General features: G+C 39.9%; 1 protein-coding gene across 16 annotated transcripts in view; it reads right to left on the reverse strand.

Annotated features, from left to right (window-relative positions):
• LOC100746638 (tensin-1) overlaps window positions 1-24979 on the reverse strand; it is a 184111-nt gene that overhangs the window by 42087 nt on the left and 117045 nt on the right. For 13 of the 16 annotated variants that reach the window (XM_024372080.2, XM_012393399.3, XM_012393403.3 and 10 more), the window contains 4 exons: window positions 12478-12546; window positions 3335-3556; window positions 2550-2713; window positions 2306-2455 (listed from right to left, as the gene is read on the reverse strand). In XM_024372080.2, coding sequence (XP_024227848.1) covers window positions 2306-2455; window positions 2550-2713; window positions 3335-3556; window positions 12478-12546 — 605 coding nt within the window. Of the gene's footprint in view, window positions 1-2305; window positions 2456-2549; window positions 2714-3334; window positions 3557-4867; window positions 5082-12477; window positions 12547-13094; window positions 14267-24625; window positions 24960-24979 lie in introns of those variants that run through there. The other 3 variants (XM_012393408.3, XM_012393406.2, XM_012393410.3) reach the window with 3 other exon arrangements.

A 24979-nucleotide genomic window follows, 5' to 3' on the forward strand; every position in this document is an offset into this window, starting at 1 on the left:
ATGAATAGAGCGAAAAAAATGGGAAAAAATGGGAACGAAAGAAATGGTTATTTTATATGTTTTCGTTATCCTATACGCATTCTCCTGATTTTTGCACTTTCGTTATACTAAACGCATAAAAATCCACTGTCTATTTATTAAAGTGCCAAAAATTTGTTTCACGGTATACCGTCAACAATGTGATAAGAGACGTTCGCCGCGCGGAGAGATCGATTAATAGTCCCACTTGTAATACACACGGCAAACACGGAAGAGTTGATCAGGTCCAAACGAACCCTGTTCTGAGGTACCTGTCGATTATGCAGCGTCGTGAGCGTTCATGACCGTAATTTCGCGGGATCTCTCACGAATTCCCGCGTGTCGTCCGTAACGAAGCAGATACGATCTCTGTCTCTGGTCGATCCCCTCCGGGTTCGAAAAAAAACCTGTTCCCTTGGTGGCACCTAAGGTGCTTTGAACGCCGCGTTACACACGTCTCGAATGAGCCAGCTAGCCTGGTGCTTCTCTCGACCCTCGATAATGGATTCATACGTTCGCGGGTGTGCGGCTACGCTAACGACATGCTAATGCTCGCCGCTCGTGGAATTAATGGGGAAACTCGATCGTTCAGGGATGCAAGATCGAGGCGGAACGAGGAAGGCGAAAGACCACGAGCAAAGCACAACCGCCGCGACGCCTGGAGGAATGTTTCACGTATAAGGACACCACATTCGACGGGCCATCATTACGATCATCAGCGTAAGCGTCACACGGCGGGAACTAAACGCGAAGGGTAGCGAGGATCGACAGCGGGTAATGCGTACCGATCGTTGTCTCAAATAGATGGCCAAGCTTGACAGGTTTACCTACGGGAATTATGTTTATGCGGTTATTTTACTCGGATTTTTAGGCGGCCCCAGGTCTCTCATTGGATAGACTGGCATTGATGTAAATGCTGTCGTAACTTGGCGTTTCCGACACGCGTTAAAGCGCTTTTAGCAATGCGGAGGTGGTAGTTTGTGTGCTGTTAGTGGATGGTTGATAGCTTCTATAGGAAGAGATTTTCTGCTGTAAAAAGATTAAAAAATTGAGGAAACCAATCTTTCTGGATGGGTACTAGAAAGGATTTGAAAATTGTGGAGAAAAATTGTGCTGCAAGTGGATGTCTTATATCATAGTCGATAGTACGCGCAAGAAAGAATTTCGTGGTTGAAAAACACCAAAATTTTCAGAATTTCATTTCCTCTTTATATGGATATCGAAAGAAACTGTACTTAAAACTTATGCTTAAACGGCGAGTCTCCTATCGTGAGAAGAAAAGAAACTAATTTCTTTTTCGTACCGAATAAATGTGGAAGACATATAGATATATTTCAAAAGAGACTGTACTTAGAATTGTACTGTATGAGTGTACTATGTAGATTTCTGATGTAGGTATATGTAGTATGAATGTGTAGAATTAATTCAATTTTGACCATTTTTGAATCTTACAGTACAATAACGTAGAACGTCATGTAATATCTTATATCTGTACGATCGATGTTTAAGATGTCCATGACGAGCCTGATATCTGCTGAGTTACACGCAATCGAATAAGTATGAGTATATCTAAGAACATGTATTGGTCTTGGTGGTAGTCTATCACGAGATTTACGGGACTTATACGACTGTTTTATTGCCGTTACTATATAGGAAGCTTTTAACTTCAACTTTTTACACGCTCATCAAATACGCATTAGAATCCAACGAAATATGATCAAAGTAATTCGAAAAGATTCAGTGTCTTTTACCAATTCATTAATTGCACAGCGATCGAATATCTCGATAAAACGATGATGTAAATTGGCTAAATGAACATTCGAGGTCTCCTTCACCAACAAGTTTCGTTACACAATCTTCAGAAACCTCTCGCGATATCAATTTCCGATTTCAAGCGATCCAATTAACCGACGCTCACAATTCACACGCTCCAAACAATGTATGCAATTCACGAAAAGAATAATTGCGTCGATTTCAAGAACAATCGAACGCTCTAACGTACATGGTGCATGCATTAACTATGATATAATAATTTTACGTAACGTTTTGAGAATATATAACGAAGTCTATCCGTTTATGACGAAATATAGACAGCAATTTTGAATGCTTTGAAATAGCGGCTATAGAGTAACGTAATTAACCAGTCATAAGGTGGCTCCTGAAGCAGCCACGCCTATGCATGTCGTTCATCCAGGTATTATCTGAGTTATTCAAGACTAAGAGGCGATAAAGTTTACTTTCTCGTTCAACGTCAACAGGCAGTATCGTCATGCACCGTAGCGATTACCTTCGATGCGAGGGAACCTGCAGAGATCCAATTTTGTCGTCGAGGAATCTTCTCATAGCGAACCTGTCCAACGCCTGATCACGTCCGCCGCAGATGCTACTGTAGTTCATGTACGCAGACACAGCCACACCCAATCGTTCTTTGCTTCCCCTGAACAGAGGCGTGGAATGAGCTTCCAACTTTTTACGAACCGCGCCAATTCGTCTTCTTGTCGTTGGAGAAAAAAGAACGGATTAAGACTCACCTGGCGTGGAGAACGACCACGCGATTCGAAGCACCGTTCAGCCAGGAGTCCAGCTCCTTGCATAGGGCGCACAGTCTTTCCAAACTAGGTGCCAGACCCTGCGGCCATCCTGCTTCCCTGGTATTTGGCTCCCCGGTACGACCCGGCGATGACAAATTGAATATCTGAAATTTGAACAGACGTGTGAAAGTTGTAGTTATATTGCAAGATGCTCTGGTATAACCGAATGCAAATACTGTGTGCTCTTTTATGGTTGACCTAATATTATTATTACAAGTTCAAAGGATTAATGAGTTCTCCTGTATAACAATAACAAGTTTGATAAGAAAATAAATGAAGTTCTATAAGCCAATTTTATGAACTACGAGCCAGATGATTATTACGTTCGAAGTACAATGTCAATTCATTAATTTATAATTAGCAAATTATTATGCAAGTGGATCCAGGTAAATCGAGATTTTCAAAATAGAATGATAGATATTTATAAAATAAATGGTATTGGGCGAATTGTGAAGAAATATTAACTTTTTAGGTATATGAAATATCGAGTAATATAGAGTAGTAATCGTGTAACCGTGTAAAATCGACTGATAATTATCTAGCGTTATATAGGTTTCAGAGCATGCAACGCGCTAATTGTAACGCTAATTAGAGAGTATATAGAATTTATCTGGTAATACGTCAATTATCCTAGGATCATTTTCGTTTAATAGGTATTGTTATTTAATAAAAACGTTATATCAGATAAGCGACCATTAATCTGCAGCCGTTTACTCGCCGCTCACCATATAATTATCACCGTGTTTTCCTCGCAGAAGTGCAGTAGCATGTTCAAGGACGCCCTGCGCATCCTCTCTGTACCAGAGCGCAATGATTCTTTCGGTGACGTAACAAAGCTCCATTACTTCTGTAACACGACCTCCACCCTTTCCTGATCCTGTCGTCGTCGCGTCCGCGCCGACGCCCGGCGTCCTTGCAGGTGCCGTCGCCGACAAGGACGTCTGTATCTGAAACACGGGCATTCTTAATTAGTATCATTGATCTTTACGCGCACATTTAATAATTATCCTTATTAGATAAGGCACATAGAACTTAATGTTACTGCTTTTTATGAAGTTTTTATGAAGTTCTTGCGCACCAAAATTTCCTATAGAAAAGATCGAAGAAGAAACTTGTTCATCTGGTTAGTTTTACGCCGCAGATTTCCTTTTTATTAAGAATAAAGAATTTTTAAACGGCTTTGGTATACACGAATCCTAATTTCTGCTAAACTGCCTTCTACAGAATTCTTCATATCCAGAATTCTAAACAAAGGACTCAAGGAGAATACTCGGCTCGCTACAAATATTCGCATTTCATATCGCATTTTCCCCAAAAACAAATAATTCTAGAGTTGCCTCCAAGGTATGGAACCTAGTTTCGCAAACCGCCTTTTGCGGAATTTCTTCTGCTCGAAATGTTCAAAAGAAGCCCATTGAAGAAGCACTTCGCTCAATTCATCAGCAATACGCACAATTTATATTCCTATTTTACCGAACAAAAAACTTACAGTTTGCGCTGCATGAAATTTCTTATAAACCAAAATTATCCGATAAACATATCTAAGAAGCACTCTGCTCGCTTTACTACCAATATTCTTCTTTTATATTCCACTTTTGCCTCGAAAAAAGTTACTTTAGATTTACTACCTAAATTCAGCACATTACTTCATAGATACTATATGAAGTCCACAACTGAAAAACATGATAAATCATATTTTCTATCCTTTACGAAAGAACTGTTTTAGAATTCAATGTGCTGACAATTAAATCTACACGAAAACTATCTTTTCTTTCGATTTTACGATCAAATACATGTTTTTGTCACTCTCTTTCAAATTTAAAAAATATTAGCACATTATCTAGCAGCTATTTTACGCAAAAATGAACACGTTTCACCGGTCACTTTTTACAAAAACTAACTCGTGCAATCGGCTATTTTATACAAAAATAACAAACTTAACCTTACACGTTTCGTGTTAAACATTAAACACGAGATTTATGCACACTTTGTGCTCGAATACACGGAAGCAACGCGTTGAGAATATTAATTACGCAAAGTAATATTAATTAAACGAAAATAGCATAAATTCCTATCTCACAAAACATTACGAGTTTATCGTCAATCTTTAAAAAGCTTCGAATCGATCGGATTATTCCTTTTTTCAACTGCTTCATACTTTTTTTTACAAAATACTTTTTCAAGTGATGTAGGAGCCGGAAAATCACCAAAAACAGACTTATCATATTTCTCCCGTGTGGTCTTCATCTATAAAGAACCTTGGAGTATTTCGGTGCGTAGACGATCCTGACGACAATGCTGTCCGGCATGGCGATGCTGCCCTTATGGGAATCGCCTTGTCCCAACGAATCGACATGAAATCCTGGTGGTTTAACGCGTGCTTTTATCTTGGCGGGACGTCGACGAAGAAGGATGCGAGCACGACACGGCACGAAGGAATGACAGACTGCCGACTATTGTGCGTTCACTCGATTCCACTGAATTCACGACGTTCTACTCGACAGTCTAACCACGGTTCCTACTTGCACAGCTGACGTTCAGCTATTCCCCTTCCTTATACGCCGACTGTGCAACGATTTCTCTCTCCGCGTGCACGTATGATGTAACGAATTCGTCCAGGTAGCGTGACTTCGATCAAAGTCACGCTCGTCATTAGACACAAGTCGCATTAGCCAGTCCCGCGAGCTCGCTGCGCTGACGGACGCGATAAAACGGCGGAGCGGTGTGGCTAACTCGACTTCAAGGGCAATGCGGAAAAATCGTGTCGACGAAGAAATATGAATAAGTTCCTTGTCCGCGAATTGCGCTGCGTCTGCATAAGCTGTCTCGGGTGTAATTCCAGTTGGCGAGTGATCGAACGAGTTTCTCAACGAGTGAACACAGGGCGTGCGCGTCTCGATGAATCCGTGGAAAATTGATACAGTGTGTTTTGGAGGTCAAATAAGCGAGAAAGATCTAGATGTACCGAGATGCATGTAAAAATGATTCGTTATAGAGTCTGTTACAGTGTGTATACATTAGTCAAGATACCGTAGAAAATTCAACAAAATACTAGAAATCAAACTCGCTATCTTTTTATCACTTTTTGAAGATTCTATTCAAGCTTAGAAAATTAAAGAAGTATACAGTTTTCGTCTCCAGGGTACACTGGCAATATGCTACATCGATTTATCCTTATCACGTACGCGTACACGTTGTGCAAGAAATTCCACTTCCAATAAAATTGATCTCCAATTTTGTATTCTATCCTCTTTGCAAAACTATCGAAAGATGTGTCCATAAAATTATTAATTATTGAAAAAAAAAACAATCTTTTTCACAGGATACAAAATGGCTTGTTACAGGATTTTCCACCGTTTCCTACAAATACTTAAAGAATGATTATTCTCTGCACTCGAAAGTATATCTCGCGCAAGATGGCCCGGAGCACATCACAACTTTATCGATATACTTATCGTCAGAACGACCTTGCGAAGCGTCATAAACTTCTCTGAAAGATGCAACATCCCATACACTTCCTATCTTTGAAACGTCCATTTCCCTCGTCACACCGCGGAATAATTCAGCAGAATGAAGAAGAAAAGGTACCGCTGCACGATCCCGTAACGCTATCACAGAGAAACCGCCGCCGACAAAGTTTACCCATTGCGATCCTGAATGAAAAATCAGCCCGCCGTCAGGCGATATTACGACTTATTCGCGCGTGACGCCTGACAAATTGCACGAATATCCTCTTTGTCTCTTCCGACGCGGTGGACTTCGCGCGAAAAAGGATGGTCGTGGCACGGTCGTCCGATACGAAAGGCCCCCCGTCGATCTTCGAATCCTAAGCAACCGTGAGAAATACGAAGGACACGCGGCATACCGAGGTAGGCTGAGCTTCCAAGGAACGACAGCTGCGGTAGGACCGCGCTAGCGTAATGGCAATTTCACACGTGAGACCTAACGCTGGGAGGGATTTATGGTTGTAGCAGACCACGACGTACACTATCGTCCATAAGTATTTGGACGCTTCTAAAACATCGCAAATATATACCTAAACTCGTGGCACAATTGACGTCATAACAGACGCCATGATTCAAGGTAACACGAAGATCAACTATAATAAAATTACGTTGGAGGTCACCGTGATACTAATTTCGTGATACAGCTGGAGTCAGAAGAGATTCTATGGTCCAAGGTAACGCGGAGATCAAACATAATCAAGTTATACTGGAGGTTTCATCGTCGAGGAAATCAAGTTTGAGAACTTGTCAGATACAGTGGAATTCCATTTATCCAAACTTGTCGGGAGACAAACGGTTTATATAATTGGAGTTGATATAATAGGAGCTTGCCAATTATCCTCGCTATCTACTAGCTTTTGTTCATACAATAAGAGCTCAGATTCAGATAAATGAATTCAACCAGCAAAAGATCAATTAATCGTACATTAACTAAAATCTCGTTCATATAAATGGAATTCTACTGTATAGAGGAATTTGTCTGCTCCCAACTAGATAGAAATAGACAAGAGACAGGAGATTATTTAACACGTGAAAATAATTCGAGAATGTGGAATAAAGTACTTTCATTTAACGCCTCCTTTTTTGGAGAAAGTGTAAATTCCACATACGTTTTCAATTTTACGAATACGATTATGATAATCGTGTTTCGTTAGACTGTTAATGAACTTTCAAAATGCTTCACATAACATGCAAACACTATGAGTGTCCAATTACGATGATATCATTACCGAATAATGATATGACATCAAAACTTGTACACGGTAAAATTTTACACCATGATAGCCTATAACTGTTAAACACAATGCTTGATTCCAGTTATAGCGAGAGGTAAGACATTCACAGTAAAAAAATCGTATGTCAGCTATAACTTTAAAAATATTTATAAGAGAAATATCAATCTTTTGATAGAATAGTATTAAGTATCGTACAAATACTTATGGATGGTGTTGTACGCGCGAGTTGAAGTTGACTGTAGCCCGCGAGAGAAGCGGCGAACCGCGTTACGATCTCGTAAACGTATTTTTAGAGGCCAGGTTACTAGCTTCCTCTTTCTCTCTTCAACTCGCTTCGATACTAGCTCGCTGTTTTGACGGGACCGCTGCGGCTACTCGAACCCCCTTTCTTCTGTCCCAGCACGCAGAATCATTAAAATTTCAATTTACATCGAGGCGACACGTGGGCGGAAATCACGATTGAATTCATTGGAGATGAATGAAAATTTTATCGACGTGTTTCGCGTGTTACGAGTGCCGCGTGGTGGATATTTTGTGAAAGATAGATACACGATACTAGCGAAGGAATGTCCGTGTCTCATGTGGAAAATTCCAAATTTGTAACTTTTCACGGGTGAGTTTATTAAGAGTAGAAGAATATAACTATGTTTCATTTTTCTGAAGAAATGAACTATTCTTTCGTATACTCAAGGATATATTTATTCAGAAGAATGTTTATTATATCTTTTGGAATTGTACTTGAGGTAAAGAAAAACTGCAATAGGAATCTGCAGAACATTGAAACTATCGGGTCGACTTAAGTACAAAACTCATAGAAAAGAAACCAAAATCAGAGATACGTGACAAAACCTACGACGCAAAGGAAAACAACATTTTATCCAAATTCCCAGAATTACGCATCGTAAATGTATGAAATGTATTTCTTGGAGATACGATCCTTTTAACTACCATAGTAATTCTTGTAAATGGACCATGATGCCTAGCTATGATATACATATAACTTCAAACGTGCGGCGAATTCAAAATAGCTTGTTTTGATTCTGTGAAGCGCTCAAAGACGTAAGACATTGAGAAGAAGGGTTTGACTGTCAGGTATATTGCTTTTTAATTGATTTTTGTTTACACTGGGATTCTTGCGGCCCTTTTGACGGGCCATGTGTAATTTAGAAGGAATAACCGTAGGCTGTGACATTAGTAGGAAGTAATTATTCGGGGGCGCGAAGGAAACGTCGCGCCGGTAATGCCAATTATCGTTAATCCGCGTAATTGCCGACGGCTAATTTCTAATTGCAAGTGGAGTGCCAAGCGAGAGTGGGCTTTATGGTTATCGACTTCTTTCCGTCTCGACCTCTCTGCTAAGCAACGAGTATATGCCGCCGAGATCCGATCGATAGCGGAATGTTTCGCCAAAGATCCGGAAAGGATGCATTCCAAACCTATCGGGGTCCTAAATTATTCCCTCGAACGTTCATGTTCCTCCGTTTCTCCGATTCTTTCAAGATCGAACATCATTTAGATTAGTCAAGTTATTTGAATTCTGATTGACCTACGATTTACGTTCGAGAATTTTGGACCGAAAACGTAAACAAACTATTATGCAGGGTAGTTGGTAACTGGTGGTAAAAACGGAAAGGGGGTGATTCTATACGAAAAAAGAAGTCGAAAATATAGAATAAAATTTTTTTTTTAATTTTTCCATCGAGACAACGATCTACAGTGAGATCCGTTATAACGTACCGCACGCGTACCGAGCGAAAATTCAAAGTCGATTTTCTCGAAAACAAAGCCTCAAACGAAAAATTTTTATTCTATATTTTCGACTTCTTTTTTCGCGTAGAATCATCCCCTTTCCGCTTGTACCACCAGTTACCAACCACCCTGTATATTATATTATATATTATATTTGGCTCGATCATCGTACTACGGGCTATGCCCGTAATATTTACGTTTGGCCCGATTATCTACTACGAACTATGCCCGTAATGTTTACGTTTGGCCCGATCATCGTACTTGTAGGTTAAGGGATTAATATTACTTTGTCAATACAAGTTGGTTGTTTATTCATTCGAAATATATATCCTTTCAAGTGTATATATCTTTAAGTAATGTAAAATCAATCTACCAATAATGTGAACCTAATACTTGATTCCATGATATTTGTAATATTCTTTTGAGTTTCAAATGCGTCAAGGTTCGTTCCGCTATCCCATGATTCGAAGGAAACAACAGCTATGCTAGGTAACGTAATATGTTCAATAACGTTTACTTCGTCTGGCAGAATCTGGCAGATGCACCAAGGCGTTTTTTAGCAATTCTTTAACTCTATTTTTTTAATTTTATGAATCTATTACCTGAAATCGACTTTGAAGTAACCAACTTTAGAACAGAAGGAAGAAACAGAAAAAGGTACTATCTGCTACTATCTATTATACAGTATCAATCAAAAATTTAAAATCACGTTCTCAGCTATTTCTATGTGTAATGTACCTTATAATTCCGTTATCAGTTTAAAATTAATTCTGCAAACATCGATTCTACTTTCTTTACGTAATTATTACCTAAGGTAACAGAATCTTAAACCAATCACCTCTTACATTTTCCAATCGTACAAACCATGTAGCGTTGCTAAACATTCGACCAGTAGTGTATAATCTTCGCATATCTAGTTCTCACATTTCAAGCATTTTCATCGACACCGAATGCCATCCGAAATCGATAGAGCAATTTCGCAATAAATTTCCGAATGGTTTCCTACGATTATCATTGAGGAACGGTTTCTCGCCACAATCGGTAATAACCAGTTACGAGCAATTGTCAGAATTCCCTCGCGTCGTGCCGCGTTTTGCATTCGATGCTCTTCTCTGTGTATATTTTCACAAGAATAGCCGCGGTATAAGCGTGGATTTCACGAATACATTACATGGCCGACGTCAATATACTTGGATTATCTCCGTGGAACATCGGCTGATACCTACACCGTTCATACGGTGCGCTAGCTTACTGCCATTTTAGCGAATAATTTTCTCCGGTGTCGACATTAATGCGTAAAAGACGCCTTGCTGCTGATCTAGCCGCTGTTATGATTTAAAAAAAGATCCTAATAAAGCGTAAACGTTCCCTCCAAACCACTTCCCAGATCCGTTTTTCATGCTCCCTCTGGCGTTACATTTAACAATCCAACGCGTTGCATTTTCAGATAGTTATCTGGCAAAATCTTGCTCAATAATATCAGTCACCGTTACAACGAGATAAATGATCCACGGGATTAAGGGAAAATTGTAAACTTCCGCTTTGTTCGTGATACGTATAAACAAAGTGCTATAATTTATGAAGCAGAAGCTTCAAAACAAGTTTAATATATTTTGTTACTCTACTGAGTTTCGTTACACCATAATATGTAATAAGTGACGCAATTTTTCTGGAAACTAAGATAATATAACGGAACTCGTTAGAAGACGATAAAAGTGACCTAAAAGAGAAATAGAAAGTTCCGTGGAAAGATGGTAAGCAATTGTAGAAAATGAGAGAGAGTTTATGCATTTATTGAAAATTTATATTTGTAAAGATAATCGCCAAATCTACCGTATGCTGCAATTCCTATGTAATATTTCCCCACATAGAATATTTTCCAGTTCAGCTATTTCCATCCCAGAATTCCCAACCAAACCATAGTTACACTAACGATAAGACCGCTGAGGATAAAATCATGAATGGAACGTAACGATTTACTAACGATATACTATAAATAACTTTTATGTAATATTTCCTTTATACGATGTTTTCTATTTCAATCCTCTTCCAAGTAACCCGAATACCACAAAGATCGAATTACTCTAACAATAAGACCGTTCAGAACGAAAGCACAAGCGAAGCGTAACAATCTGCTAAACATTCTGAATAACTCTTACATAATATTACGTTCGTATAATATTTTCTATTTCATTGCCTCCTATTTCACGATTTTCTCAACGAAACCAAACATGGTAGAAAGCAAGTTACCTCGGGTTACCTCAAGACCACAGAGAACGAAATCACAAGTGAAACGTAACAAGAACGTCAAAATTCTCTGGTTCTCGAGGCGATTACGCAGGTGGCGTGATGCAAATGATTTCGTATGTACGTCTCGGAGGTAATTTCGAAGTCGAGGCGGCTTGTGTGCGATTTTGCATAGTGATCGTTCGCAAAACGCTGAATCGCGGCGTCAGGTACACGTGTACGCGAAAGAGGAGGTTGTTCGCCGTAGACGACGAGCGCTGTTTCGAATGTAAATAGGGCTCGGCCGTGTTTTCCCGCGGAATAAATGAAGGTACCGCCTGATGCAATCGACCCCCGTACTCTCGACCAATAAGACGCCACTTCCTCGTACGTATCACGCGTGGTTTGTTTTAATATTAAATATTTAGAGAGCCCAGGTTTGCGAATGGCGCAAATCGCGAATTCTTATCAGCAAATGATAAGCCACAAGCTACGTAGCAGGCTACGTAGCAGGCCACTTAGCATAACGATCGTGCTGAGCATATTTTTCTTTCCTTTTTCCAACTTCACAAAGCGTTTCTCGCGGTCACGACAAGTAACAACGAATAAATCGTAGGTGCTGCAACGAATGAAAAGGCAGGTCCACTTTCTAGTACTTCGAGTAAACGAACGAGAATCAAATATTGTTCTCAATGTGCTATACAGTCATGAGTCAATTATTATTCGTAATAATGAACTGTTGGTCTTTTGAATATGAAATATACCTTTATTTTTTCAGATATTGGAGCCGCAACAGAAATTCGAAACGAGAACAATGCCTGACAAAAATTTCTAAATTCTTTTACGAACTTTTAATATTTGGAATCATATCGAAAAAAAACTGTGCATTTTTATTATCAATTAGTATTCGTTGAAAAATGTGAGAAGAGCTGCGTTTATCAGGAGACAGAATTAGAATCGACTCTAATTAGCAGACCTACTAACCGAGAGTCTGATGAATAATTTATGAGCTATACGCGCCTGCAATTTTCGTGACTGAAAAAAAAAACACAAATTCCCATTCTATGTAAAGATCTACGAGTTGAATAATTTACAGCGAAATGCAGTTGGTATAGCGAGGAATTATAACAACGCAAAAAATCGATTTTTTACCTGGTGTTGTTGTTTGCTTCTCGAAATGGTGTTAACATTCTTCGGCTGTGCCTCGTAACCTCCATTATGCTGCAACAGAAAAGGAAAAATACTGAATTATACAGGTCTCGCCATGTATATCTACGATTTACTGCAAAGGAATGGGATAGAAAAGAAAGAAAACAAAAGAAAAGAAACGAAAGACCCAAAAAGGAAAAAATGAAAATAAAAAAGCAGTAGTTTCCACGCGTGCACATTAAGGGCGTCGCGAAAGGAAATGGGTTGCCCATCGCGTCGAGCAACGATAACAAATACTACGCGTAAATTATTTCCATTGTTCGGCTGAAAGCAGCTGTTGCGTAAATTCAGGCTGATGTGCGCCACGCGTCTGATAATAAACATCATCGATTCCCAGTGCTTCGATTCGCGTAAATCCCTGGTGGCCTGTGAAAACAAATTTCCGTTCCGCGACCACCCTTGCGTGGGGTGTTTCGATTAAATTTCCCAACGCGAACTCAGTCAGTCGTAATTTTTTCTATCTATTCTATATTATTTATATTTTCCTGTTTATATATTTATCGAAGCGAGAGCGCATGGCGAAAATATGATATCAATCGAACGAAACAATACCCACGCACCTCGCTTTCTATATGGAGGGCAGTGTGCCAAACTGTGAACGCGATACGGTGCAAAAGGGTCTCAGTTTCCTCTCGTAGTGGTGTCTCCTCCTTAAGGTTATTGTTCACCGTGTCCTGGCGCGTGTCACCGCAGCGACAGCAATTTGCTCGCAGCCAAGCGCGCGATAGCGAGCTACTGTTCGAGTTTGTCATGGTTCTTCGGATAAAGGACCCGTGAAACCATGAATAGAATTCACAACTGCTTCGTTGTACGATATTTTGTGTCTACTTTAAGTCTATTTCAAGTGTCATCACACGGAATTTATAGGAACATGATTTTTCAATTGTCAGACTGATTTACTGATTCTTAATAATCTTAATAATATTCCCTCAAATGAAATGTATTACGTGCAGAATTAAAGTCGTGAAGGAGTTAGCAAACGTTGCGGCGAAAGAGAATTTCGAAATGTGGCTAGCCACGTGTCGATCGTACGTCGGCGCCGTGACAGGCGTGCTCGTTACGAATTATTCCGCAACATCGGGCACCGCCTTTTCTCTTCCTCCGTCTCTTCTTCTGATCCGCGTGAAACCGCGATCCTCGCCAACCACGGCGATGATTCATGGACGAAAATCATGCCATTAATCCCTCGTTGCCTGTCGAGCGCGTTTCGTCCGCGTTTCCATCGCGCCTCGTTGCTCCGATGCAAAAGAGAGAAAGCAACCGCGCTTTTCAGATCTCTTACTCTATGTATCTACTTATAGGAACTTCTTGCTCGTGCTAATTTGAACGCTCTTCACCGATACGATCTCCGCCCTTTCCACTTCTTTCTTCTCCTCGAGTTGCCAACCCGCATCGTACACCTGGAAGTATCGGCCTTCGTATCGATCGTTTCGCACGATCCATGGATCTATCGGATCCCACAGTTAAAAAATACCACGTATCAATTTCGTTTTAATTCTCCGCATCTGACTGCAATCTCAAGGTCATCGTATCTTCCACCCTCGGTTCAGCTATCTCGATCCTCTATGTATTCTTGACAAGCAGTTTCTCGCCGGGAAATTTCTGTATAACCACCGGTAAATCCTTCCCCTTTCGTTTCTTGTAGCCCAGACGGGCTTACGAAGGGACGACACTCGAGTAGTCAGTGAAAAACTGTCGTAAGAAAGCTTCTGGGTGCCGTGGACGAGCGAGGATCACGCGACCTGGGTCAACCGGCACGAACGTCTGCGCCGCACGGGAGCCGCCCCGGCGCTGCGGCCGCACAGAGGGATGAAACCCTGCATCTCGGCTACGGAGAACGTTTAAGGGGGCTGGAAGAGGGTTGCGGGGCGAGAGAACGCGACACGTAACCATGGAGATGGCAAGCAGCGTCCCGAGTTTGCACGCAGGCCTGGTCCTGCGCCGCGGGTTCTACAGGATCGCACGAGTTGTGCGCGGCACAAGGGAAAAAGGGACGAGGAGAGTTCGGTTATAGGTCGAGTGCCACTCCCTGTAAATATAATTACCCCGCGAAATTGTCGCACGCCCGTGTAACACGATGCCACCTTTGCGAACTTACGACTCGCCGTCTCTCCTCGTGTTCGCAGTGTTGGTTCTTGCATTGTGGATTCTTTATCTAAGGAGCAAATGGGGTTAGTGGTTTAACACGTTTTCCGCGGGATTATTTAAAAAAATAGCGTTTAATAGGCTTTTTGAAGGGTTTGGATTACACTGTGTATTTTCGTTTCTGAAGAGATAAGTGAGTTAGTAGATTGGACGGAGTTTGTTTCTGACACGATAATTTGAAAAAAATGTAGTTTAACAATTTTGTCACATGTATTTACGTTTCGTCTCTCCAGTTTTTTTTTTTTTTTTTTTTTTCTCTATGGGATAATTCAGTTAGTGGAATATTAAATGGAGAGAAAGTTCGTTTTACGCGCGGGAAATAAAAAATATAAAGAAATCGAATTTAAAATATTTAGAGATGTTTGGATCTATCTTTCTGTCTCCTGCTTTTAAGGAATAAACAAGATAGAGGAAGATTAAATACGAGGAAAGTTTATTTCAAAGAAATTCTATTTAATAATTTCTTGAAAACGAAGGGAAGCTTTATATTTCGCGTGGTAATTTCAAGAAATTCAGATGTTTTTCAATGGAAATATTTTGAGATAATTCAACTAGACGTTTCAAGTGTCTTAAATTTAATTGCCACCACTCCAAATAAGTAATAATGTCGTAAAATTTCAATATTGTTCCGAAACAGAGATTTCTATTAAAACTTGATTTTGTTCGATTTTCGGCTGGTCTGATTCATTTTAAACTTCCACAAAATTAATAATACGTGGAATACGTCTTATACGGTCATTTCTGTCGCAGTAGATCGATATGTGTTTTAGATCTGGCAGATTCGATTAAAATTTTACCGCGCTCCACGTTACAGCGAGACCATAAAATATTGAATGACTTCTGAAGAAACGTCTTCTAATATTTTATGCGGCAACAAAAATGCCGATAAATAGAGATTAAATTCAGCGACAGGCGTAATATTTCTCGGTTCGACACTGACTAAATGGCATTTTAGGTATTCTCAGTAACACTTTGCGTAGAACAATGGCGCAATTTTTCTTGACCGTTCGAAGACATTTAGCACGAATTGAAATTAAATTGGTCACTGGCTGTTTCTGCTCGAGCACGGCGGACATGAAGAATATTTTACGAAGCGATAAATCACTTTAACTAGTCCATAGGCTTTCGCGGATAGAACACGTTTTACCAGGACTAGATAGCTGGGATAAATAGACGGGTGTCCTTGTCCGGCGAGTGGCGCGAATAAAGATGCGAAACGTAGTAATTCAGATTCACGGTATCGATAATTTAAGTGGTAGCCACGAAAATACCAACTCGAGGGTTAAATAACCATGTGATTCTATAAACTTGCCTGGCAATGTTTCCGTGCCTCGTGTAAGCCTCTGGAGCCGAGTAACCGATAAATCAGCCGGCAAATTTTACATCTAAATTCCCAGAAGCGGATATACATTATGCAGAAGAAAAACCTTGAATATTGTAATCTGTTGTGTACCGTAAAAAAATATTCAGCTACGGACTACAATTTAAATGAAAAGTATTTAAGAACAGATCAAAGATAAAATTCTTTGGAAGAAACGCGGTTCGATTCCAAGAAAATAAATTAAGGACAGAGTATATTTTTGATTGCTTTACAAAGTTGAAACTTGTTTCTTAATGGAAATGACAGGCAAGAAAAGGACACATGGAAGGGAGGAAATTAAGTAAGATCCGTATTCGTGTGAGCAGAAGTATCGTGCGTTTTTGCACGTAACAGTTGGCGAACCTCTATACAGCAACGATATTTTAATACGAAGAATAGGCAATACAGCGGACGTCGTCGCCAGTCAGATTGCTTAGCTGGCGGCTCAGGTTTCGAGAATTGGAAACGCTTGTGGTCCCTGTCGCCAGCTTGAAAGCAGATGAAACTTTAAAAAATGCAAATTCTCACCAGGAAATTCGCATATTAAATTCGAGAGTCTCGAGTGTGTTTCTTTCGTGACGACGTCCAACCTTGTTCAATGCTAATTAGCCACGTCAACAAATGTAATTTAATTTTAGTCACGCGTGATAAAGACATGCCATTCAGACGCAACAGATATAGAATCTTTCAAAATATCAATCGTTTAAAAATATCAAGACATTTACCTATTTTTAACAAGATCTATTCTAAGTACAAAATTACACATAAATCAAACTGTAATTTCATCCATCAAAATTTCATTCATACCTATCTACTAACAGAATATCATAACGTGATTAAACTCACCTCTAAAACTATTTCGTTACTTGGCAAAATTCTCATCTTCAGATTTTTTATTTTTGTATTATAAGTTAGGTTAAGAAGATCCTTCTAGACTGACAGAAAATCTTTCAATGCTAACGCAAGCATTGACATTTCAATAATAAATGTAATTGATTGTATGCACGTATGATTAGAAAAAGTTATTTATGGAAAACGATTGTTTGTCATTGACATTTTCTATGTTTCGACTAGAAATATCGAAGATACGATTAGAAGAATATGTTATAAGTAAACGTGATACTGTCTGGATCTCGTGTAACGTAACGAACGAAATAATCAACGAGAAGGCAAGCTGCTTCGGCGGAAAGACACCCGATTGGCTAATACCGGCTTAATTGACTTATGCCCCGCAACAAACCGCGCATTACGATTGAGAATCACGTCGAACAGTCAACGAGAGCACAGCTGCGGAGGAATCAACTCTCACTTCGACACAGTCGTGACCGGTACCATGATGAAAGAGTCAAAATAACATTGACGATCGGCGAAGTCACGTCGCGTTGCATTAATGGATAAATTATTGCGAAATTGTACGATGAAAATTGTAGGCGATAGACTTCCGAGATATTTGAAGATTATCGAATCGTGTGAAATTCTCGTGCGCTATCTCTTGATATTTAATTCGAAACTGTCTAGTTTGTATCCGTTTGCAAGCAAAGTAAAATTCCTGCTCGTTTCGCCTACTTTGAAAAGATTCTTGCGAGTCATAATTACTTAATATCTCAGCCTTTGAAAGTTGAAGGTGCCAGCTATTTCTACGAAACTTTCCTTTTCTTCACAGCGAAGTTTTAGTTTAATAAAAATTGGACTGGACAAAAATTAAAAAATTACGATATTTGGAAGTCTGAAAATCTGAATATCCGAGAATTTGAAAATTCGGAAATCAGAATATGTAAAACATTTGGAAATTTGCAAATCTGAATATTGAAACATTGGAAAATTTAAAAGTAATCCATCAGTGATAGACACATGCTTTATTAAAGACAAGGTATTCGAAACTCGCAACGAATGCATAAAGGAAACAATAGGTACAACATTGGCCGCATCCTTGACTCGAGACAGGAAGCCTTCTGCCACGAATACGACACTCATACATACGTGTTCTCGTCCACCTAATGACCGATACTTACGCAACTGTTGCTTTTTACGCGAACGAGTAAACACTTTTTCTTTCTAAGACCGCTCGCGACGAGTTCTCCTATGACCTCACAGGAAGTGACAACCTTCTCGTTCATCGTTATAAATATCCATTCGCGTACATCGCAATTTATACATGCAAACATCCGAAGAAGAAAGCGAATTCTTTACCTCTTTTTCTTTTTTTCTTCGTTCTCTTTCCCCTTCTTTGTTGCGCGGCCTCCGCGAGTTTACGTAAACCTATGATCATCGTAAGCGCAATATAATACCCGATAGAGATCGTAGAGAACTCGGAGGAAGCACGCATTTTATCTGAAGAAGCGTCGCTTTATCTTTGACCCATGACCCCTCGCGTGAACCAGCCGGTTCTACCCTCTTCTCGATCTCCACAGTGGACACGATCATCGTCTTAGAAATTTATGAACGCGTGACAAATTACTTTATTCGTCCATACTTCGAGAGTCGTTTGAAAAAGCGAGAAAAGGTTGTTAGTTTGATCTTTACACCAGGATTCGTAAATACCAAGCAACTACAGTGATACGCGAAAGTATTTTGATACTGAAAACTTTGATGTATATACCGTATATATGTGATATGAAACATTTTGAAATATCTTTAGCAGTGAAATGAAATACGGCTGTCAATGTTATATTGGTAGTATTGGAAACCAATCTGAAAATGTATATTTTTGTAGACAGAAATTGTTTACAGGAATGACCATCTTATAATGGAATAAATGTGTCAAGAATTTCGGTTCACTTCTCCAAATTGCTTAGAAACTCGATTCGTTGATTGCTTTGTGCGATACGTTACTCGTTTTATTAAACCGTCTGACACATCTTCGTTGAACTAACGCTATCCTAGACATTCCTCTCAATTACCAACTAGCCTCGCTTTCCATTTTGTTAATTTTTATTAATGTAGAAATAAACATAAATTGTACTTGTCAACGAGAGCAAAACGATATCGGAGTAAAACTTTGGACGAGAACTTGGAGAAGCCAGAGCTGCTGAAAATGGAGACCAATCCGTAGTTTTCGAATAAATGATTTCCAAGATTTCAGATTAGATTACTCATGAAACCTGGTCAGGAGCAACGAGAAATGTTCATAAGTAACCAACTCGATGCCCGTGACCGAATCATTCGCGATGCCAGTTCCGACTCCACTCTTGGACTCTGGCCAAATATCGAAATTTTCTTCCTCGTAACGTACGACCTGCTGTATCTTGTACGATCACGAAGAGAAAACGTAAAATAAGGAGAAGTTTCTTTATTAACCTCAGTGGAAATTCTTTTCGGATGATTGTTACTTCGCATGGACTTCGATCAGACGACCCAGTGTTTGAATTTAGTTCACGTTCGCAACTTACGATGTATCGACTAATCGAATCACTTGCACGTGCTTTTGTTTCAAATAATTTTCATCTTCGACTGAAAACAGTAAAAAATTAATAAAAAGTCTCTACGATAACGATTGCAATTACTATTATCAAAGTTCAAGGTCCGCATGAAGCGATGAATCTTTTTAAATGCTATTTATATGACAGACTGACGTCAACGAGCAAAAATACTTCTAGCTCTCTCAAATGGATTAACTTTTCAAAGTATAACGATAAATCAAACAGTTTGTCGGCGATGGTAATGACGTTGTTTCGACGATGACTTATTAAATTCGAGGCAGCAATTGTGTCAACAATGGTTGCTATATCGGTTTGCTCTGAAAGTTCGCGACGTGGTTGCCAGTCGAGCATGGAAATATACTGCAAGGAGCGATTAAAAATGCGGGATTAGATTGTGTGAATTAGTATGGCATCTGGTGTTCACACACATGTTCGCGGTATACGCGGAAACATAGAAATTGCTTACTGCTGCTTGTCACAATCTGCTGAAATGACATGGCTCGCCTACTTCGTGCTACAACTGGAAGAACACCTAATAAACCTTCAGTATTAGAACTTCTCTCTTTTTCTTTTCTTCTTCTTTTTTAATTATCATCGTTCGTTTGCCATCTGTTACGAGCAGCGATAAACAAATATTTTAATCTTGACTTATAATATATGCAATAGTATATTTGTAGTATATAGTTAGCGTAGAATATAGATGTAATTATACGTAAAATTTTGAATAAAAATTTTTTAAATATTTCTATAATTCAAACTAATGCTGATCCTCGCTGTTGAATCTCATAAATCCATATCGATATGAGTATGCGTTTAAGCGACAGCAAGCAAAACATTTTAGTCATCGTGGACAAGTAACTACGGAATATTTTGTATCGAAATACGCGTTACGCTTCTATTTCACGACTAACAAATGATAAACTGTTTGCAGACAGGGAACGCTGATCGACAGGGCGAAGAAAAATCGACGCCGACGAAGCGTTCCCTCCTTCTTGAATAACACCGTTATCAACTTCCTGATATACAAAGCTCGTGTGAGTTGGCAGTTTCAATGAAAAGCTCCTCGTGCATCGTAACGTCTCGTATCTTGTCCATGGGTAAAGAGAAGCTCTCGCGAGCCGACGTAAACGAGGTACCTTGATAAATTTCTTTCTTTGAAAAACGACCCATTCGACTTGCGATCGGAGAGGAACCGATGGATCGAACGTTCTCGACGTTATTGAATCAAGTTTCGAAAGCAAATAGGTGCAATAAAATTGCGTGTATCGCGTGCATGCATTGGGAACCAGATACGTCGCGTCAAGTCGATGAACTTGAGGACTCAACGAACTGGTACCTCGCGAACAAGACCATACACGTGCTAAACTGGTTTCACCGCCGGTGCTCCTCGATTCCGTCTGTTGTACCGTAGTAATCGACCACGACATTAGGCGCATACACGATTCGCCGAACAAACGGAGGCAAATCGCGGCCGACCTGCCTCCGTTTTCCTTTTCGTTCACCGCGGACCATCAATTAGCAGCCAGGCGACAACTTGTCGTTCGTAACCGTAAATAAACGCCTCCACGATCCTCAGCAACCGCTCGTCTGCCTCTCCTACACGCTTTCGCTACGTCCACTGTACGTATGTATATTAAAAATTTACATCTATAGGCTCATCTGTGTATCTATACAGTGGACAGTCGACTCTCGAGTGTCACTGATGAGACACGTTGACCAAATGTTTGTACCAGTACGTTTCAGAGTGAATACAAATAAAGGGGGCACATGCTCCTTACGTTTTACCGACGGAGACAGAGCAGATTCTTTCATTCATCTTCGTTTTATCTTTCATTCAACGACAAGACAATCTTTACACAAATAATATCAAAGTAGACGTAACGATCGGTTCGTGACTTTTTATACGCTGATTAAATAGAATACACGTTACTCGTATCTGTAAATTTCTTCTTTTAACTATTGTTTCAAAGATAAATTTCAATAACGCGATAATCTATCAAGCGTATAGGATCGTGTCTACTTCTGTTCGCTCGGTTGATGCAATAAAATCTTTCACAATAACGATTTCTTATTGTTTGTTTTAAACAATATACAGTTTATATACATATATGATTTCACAATAATGAATTTTCTACGAAAATGAAATATATGATATTCCTTTCTCGATATTGCTTATTTTATTTAGAAGCCGATATATATTATTGTGATGCATTGCGACGGTATGCAAGCAAATACCGTTTATCTAATCAATTATACCGTTGATAAAATCATCGTACTCGTATTATCTCGTCGATCTACCCCAACCAGGCGGGTGTGAACCGATCGTTTCCACCGCATTCCGTCCTTCGAGCGCTCGCACGCCCTGCTCTCAGATTACAAGCGCTCACATGATACATGTGTACTTCCGCGAAAGAGTCACTCGATGCCGGTACTCCTTCGCCTTCGTCTACGTTTTGCAAAAGCAGGCGACAACGACGCTTCCTGATTCTCGCGTTTCCCTCGTGGCGGTTTCATGCGGACGCGTCAAGAAACGCGCGATCCATCACGACCTACGAAATCAATCATCCAGGGCATTCGACTGAGAAAATCGACTGGGATTTTGTTTCGTCAGCCGATCTTTGCTTTCATCAATAATTCCTGACATCGACTCATGGAATGAATTTTTGTTCCTGAACAAATATATGCAAAATGTATAAATTAAATTTGCATAAATTTAATTTGCGAATGGATATTTAATCTAAAAATTATGGCAGTACTTGCATATTATGAAACTTTGAGTGAAATCAATAGAAGAGAACAATATGTTAGGTTGAATTCTGTTTCATAGTTTATTCACGAAGAATATCAAGCGAAAGACTATCAGGAAGTTTTTGGATAACGATGAAGATGAGAGGTAGTTTTCAAAATTTTCTTTGAATTTTTAATCTCATTATTATATATCGTTCTACTTTTGTTAATATTTTTAATCAAATGATGAATCTCTATGAAAAGATTATTTATACCAGTTTATTAATAACCTCACGAATTTCTCAAATAGTTAATTAAAAGTTTTTTTTAACTTCCCAGCGGAATATTAAATGTTGACTCCAGTAACGTAGTAAGATTTCGTTCTCGATACAACGTATTACAAGCTTTCGTGTTAGGGTTGTCTGCAATAATCGAATAATCCGTAGTAAAATAAATCCTAATCGTGTCCAGTTAGCGAAACGCTGTATCAATAAATCGAAGCACGAATTAATCGATCGAGGTGTGGCACGACTGATCTCACTGTCCTTTCCACCTTATCTTTGTTCCATCCTTCTTTTTCCGCTTCGATCAACAGCTACGAATATAAATATGTATAACAGCATGCCTCGATTAAGCTTAATGCACGCTAATGCACGCTATATTCTAAATTGTAGAATGTTTAAACACAGTTCGAACCACCGGCAGTCTCTCGTAATTCAATTTAACCGAGCAGCACAAGTTATAATTTACTTTCCGTAATGCGGTTTCCGCGGCGAGTTTCGCCTCGGCCTCGGCCTCGGCCGGGAGAGCACTGGTCGCTTAATTTGTTCGAGAACTTGTAACTATCTTGCGTCGACACGTTCCTGCTCCGGTTAATTGTTAGTCGACTCGTTTTGCACGTCACAGAGCTGCATCGGCCACCCTGAGAGAGCCGAATACAACTTTCCAGAGCTACAAACGGAAACTCGTGTTTCTTCGATTCAACGCGAAGGTCGGAGAAAAGTCCGAGTTCAGGGGGAAGTTTGTACCGGGATCAGAGTTGGCGATACCCTTTGGCACAAATTGCGAACGGGGCTTCGGACGAATCGCGTCCAAACACCGAGTTTTCAAAGGGAAACTTTGGAATTTGTGGCATACAGGAGATAATACACAGGCCGGATTAAAACTTCTAATTTCCTTTTCGTGTAAAGACATTTGGATCGTGACCGTATTTTTTTTCTATATTTCTTTCTTTTTCCTTTTGCCATTCCGCGGAATCTTCGTGCCGCCCTTTGGGAAAGAAGGAAGTTTCGAAACCGGCACTCTCGGGATTCGAGGCACGGGGGAATTTAATATGCGCTCGCGTCCTCGGACACAAAGCACGTTCGACCGCTTGCAAAGCGGATAGCAAAAGACGTCCCGCAACACTCGTTTATGGTATCTAATCTCCCAGTGACAGACGTTTCTCCATGGCTTTTTCCCGCGTGTGTGAAAACCCGTGTGCGGCTGAAAATTCCGCGCCAGGGTAAACGCGTTCGCCGCGATAAAGCTGAACCGAGAATAGATAAATAACGTAAGGCGCCGGGAGGTCGTGATACGTATTCGATACATATTCGCGAATCGTGCGAGGAAGTTCGTTTTATGAAAATATCAGAACGATCACGGTATATTTTCAGTACATTCTTGACAAGTTTATGCCGGAGATAACGTTTGAAATACCGATGAATTGCAAAAATTATCGCTGTTAGAATGGTAATAAAACAAAGAGTACAATATGTAATGCGGAACGTATCGAGTTTCGATATTTAAATATTTTGATAGATAGCTATTATTAGTTATACTTATATCGTAATTCACCATGCGTTCTCGAGCCATGACATCTCGAAGCCCTAATGCGTCAACAAGTAATCTACGGTTTCATAATGTTGATGATTTTACGAGCGAGTCGATATAAATGTTTACGTATTCATACGTAACGAGGATAAAGTTTTGAAAGATCGTATTGAAGTTTGTATTTAAATGAGCGCTAGACAGTTTTAGGAGTCTACGTACATAAAGGCAGGCTTGACGACGTACGGTCTCTATATTCTATTAATATAACAATCGAAGATAAACGTAACGAACAATTAAATGCCGATGAACCGCTGGAAACGATGATTCTCGCTCGACAAAAGAGTCACGATGATATTTCCTCTTTTTTTACGATGATATTCCAGACTCGACGAGGATGTTGAGAATATTTGTAGCATCGTGTGTTTATTGAAGCAATCTCTATTTAAAGCGTGTTACACGACAGAGGAATTTCTTAGAACGACGTTACATCCGTTTCACTTACATCATTCCATGGATAGCTCGCCGGACGAACCGTCGTTAATTATCCATCATTCGCCCGTCATCGCTTCGATCAACTTTTCCAGCCGGTTCACCGGCGAAATTCTCATCCAGCTATGAAAAAACTCACCGTGTACGTGACGTGATAGTTCCGTTGATGCACGTCGCCGTTACACTGAACGGTAGACAGCATGTTGACAGCTGTCAACCACGAAAGAACTGACTGACGATCAATTTTCGTGCGCACTCGAAACTCACTCCGACACCAGGATCGACGATCGTAATACGGTCATCATTTTCGATCACGCTGTTCCCTCGATTGGATCATCGCTTCTTTAACATTCAACCGGAAGCGCATACTTATGCCAACGATTTCGTACGACAGTCATTTTATTCCATTCCATTCAGACTGAACGATGAATTTAACTAATTCTCTTGTCTCTTTTAATGTATCGTTTTGAAGTGATAACGAGGAATGGGGGGG

The sequence above is a fragment of the Bombus impatiens genome, unplaced genomic scaffold (genome assembly GCF_000188095.3).
Source record: "Bombus impatiens unplaced genomic scaffold, BIMP_2.2 scf_2880, whole genome shotgun sequence".
Lineage (NCBI taxonomy): Eukaryota > Metazoa > Arthropoda > Insecta > Hymenoptera > Apidae > Bombus > Bombus impatiens.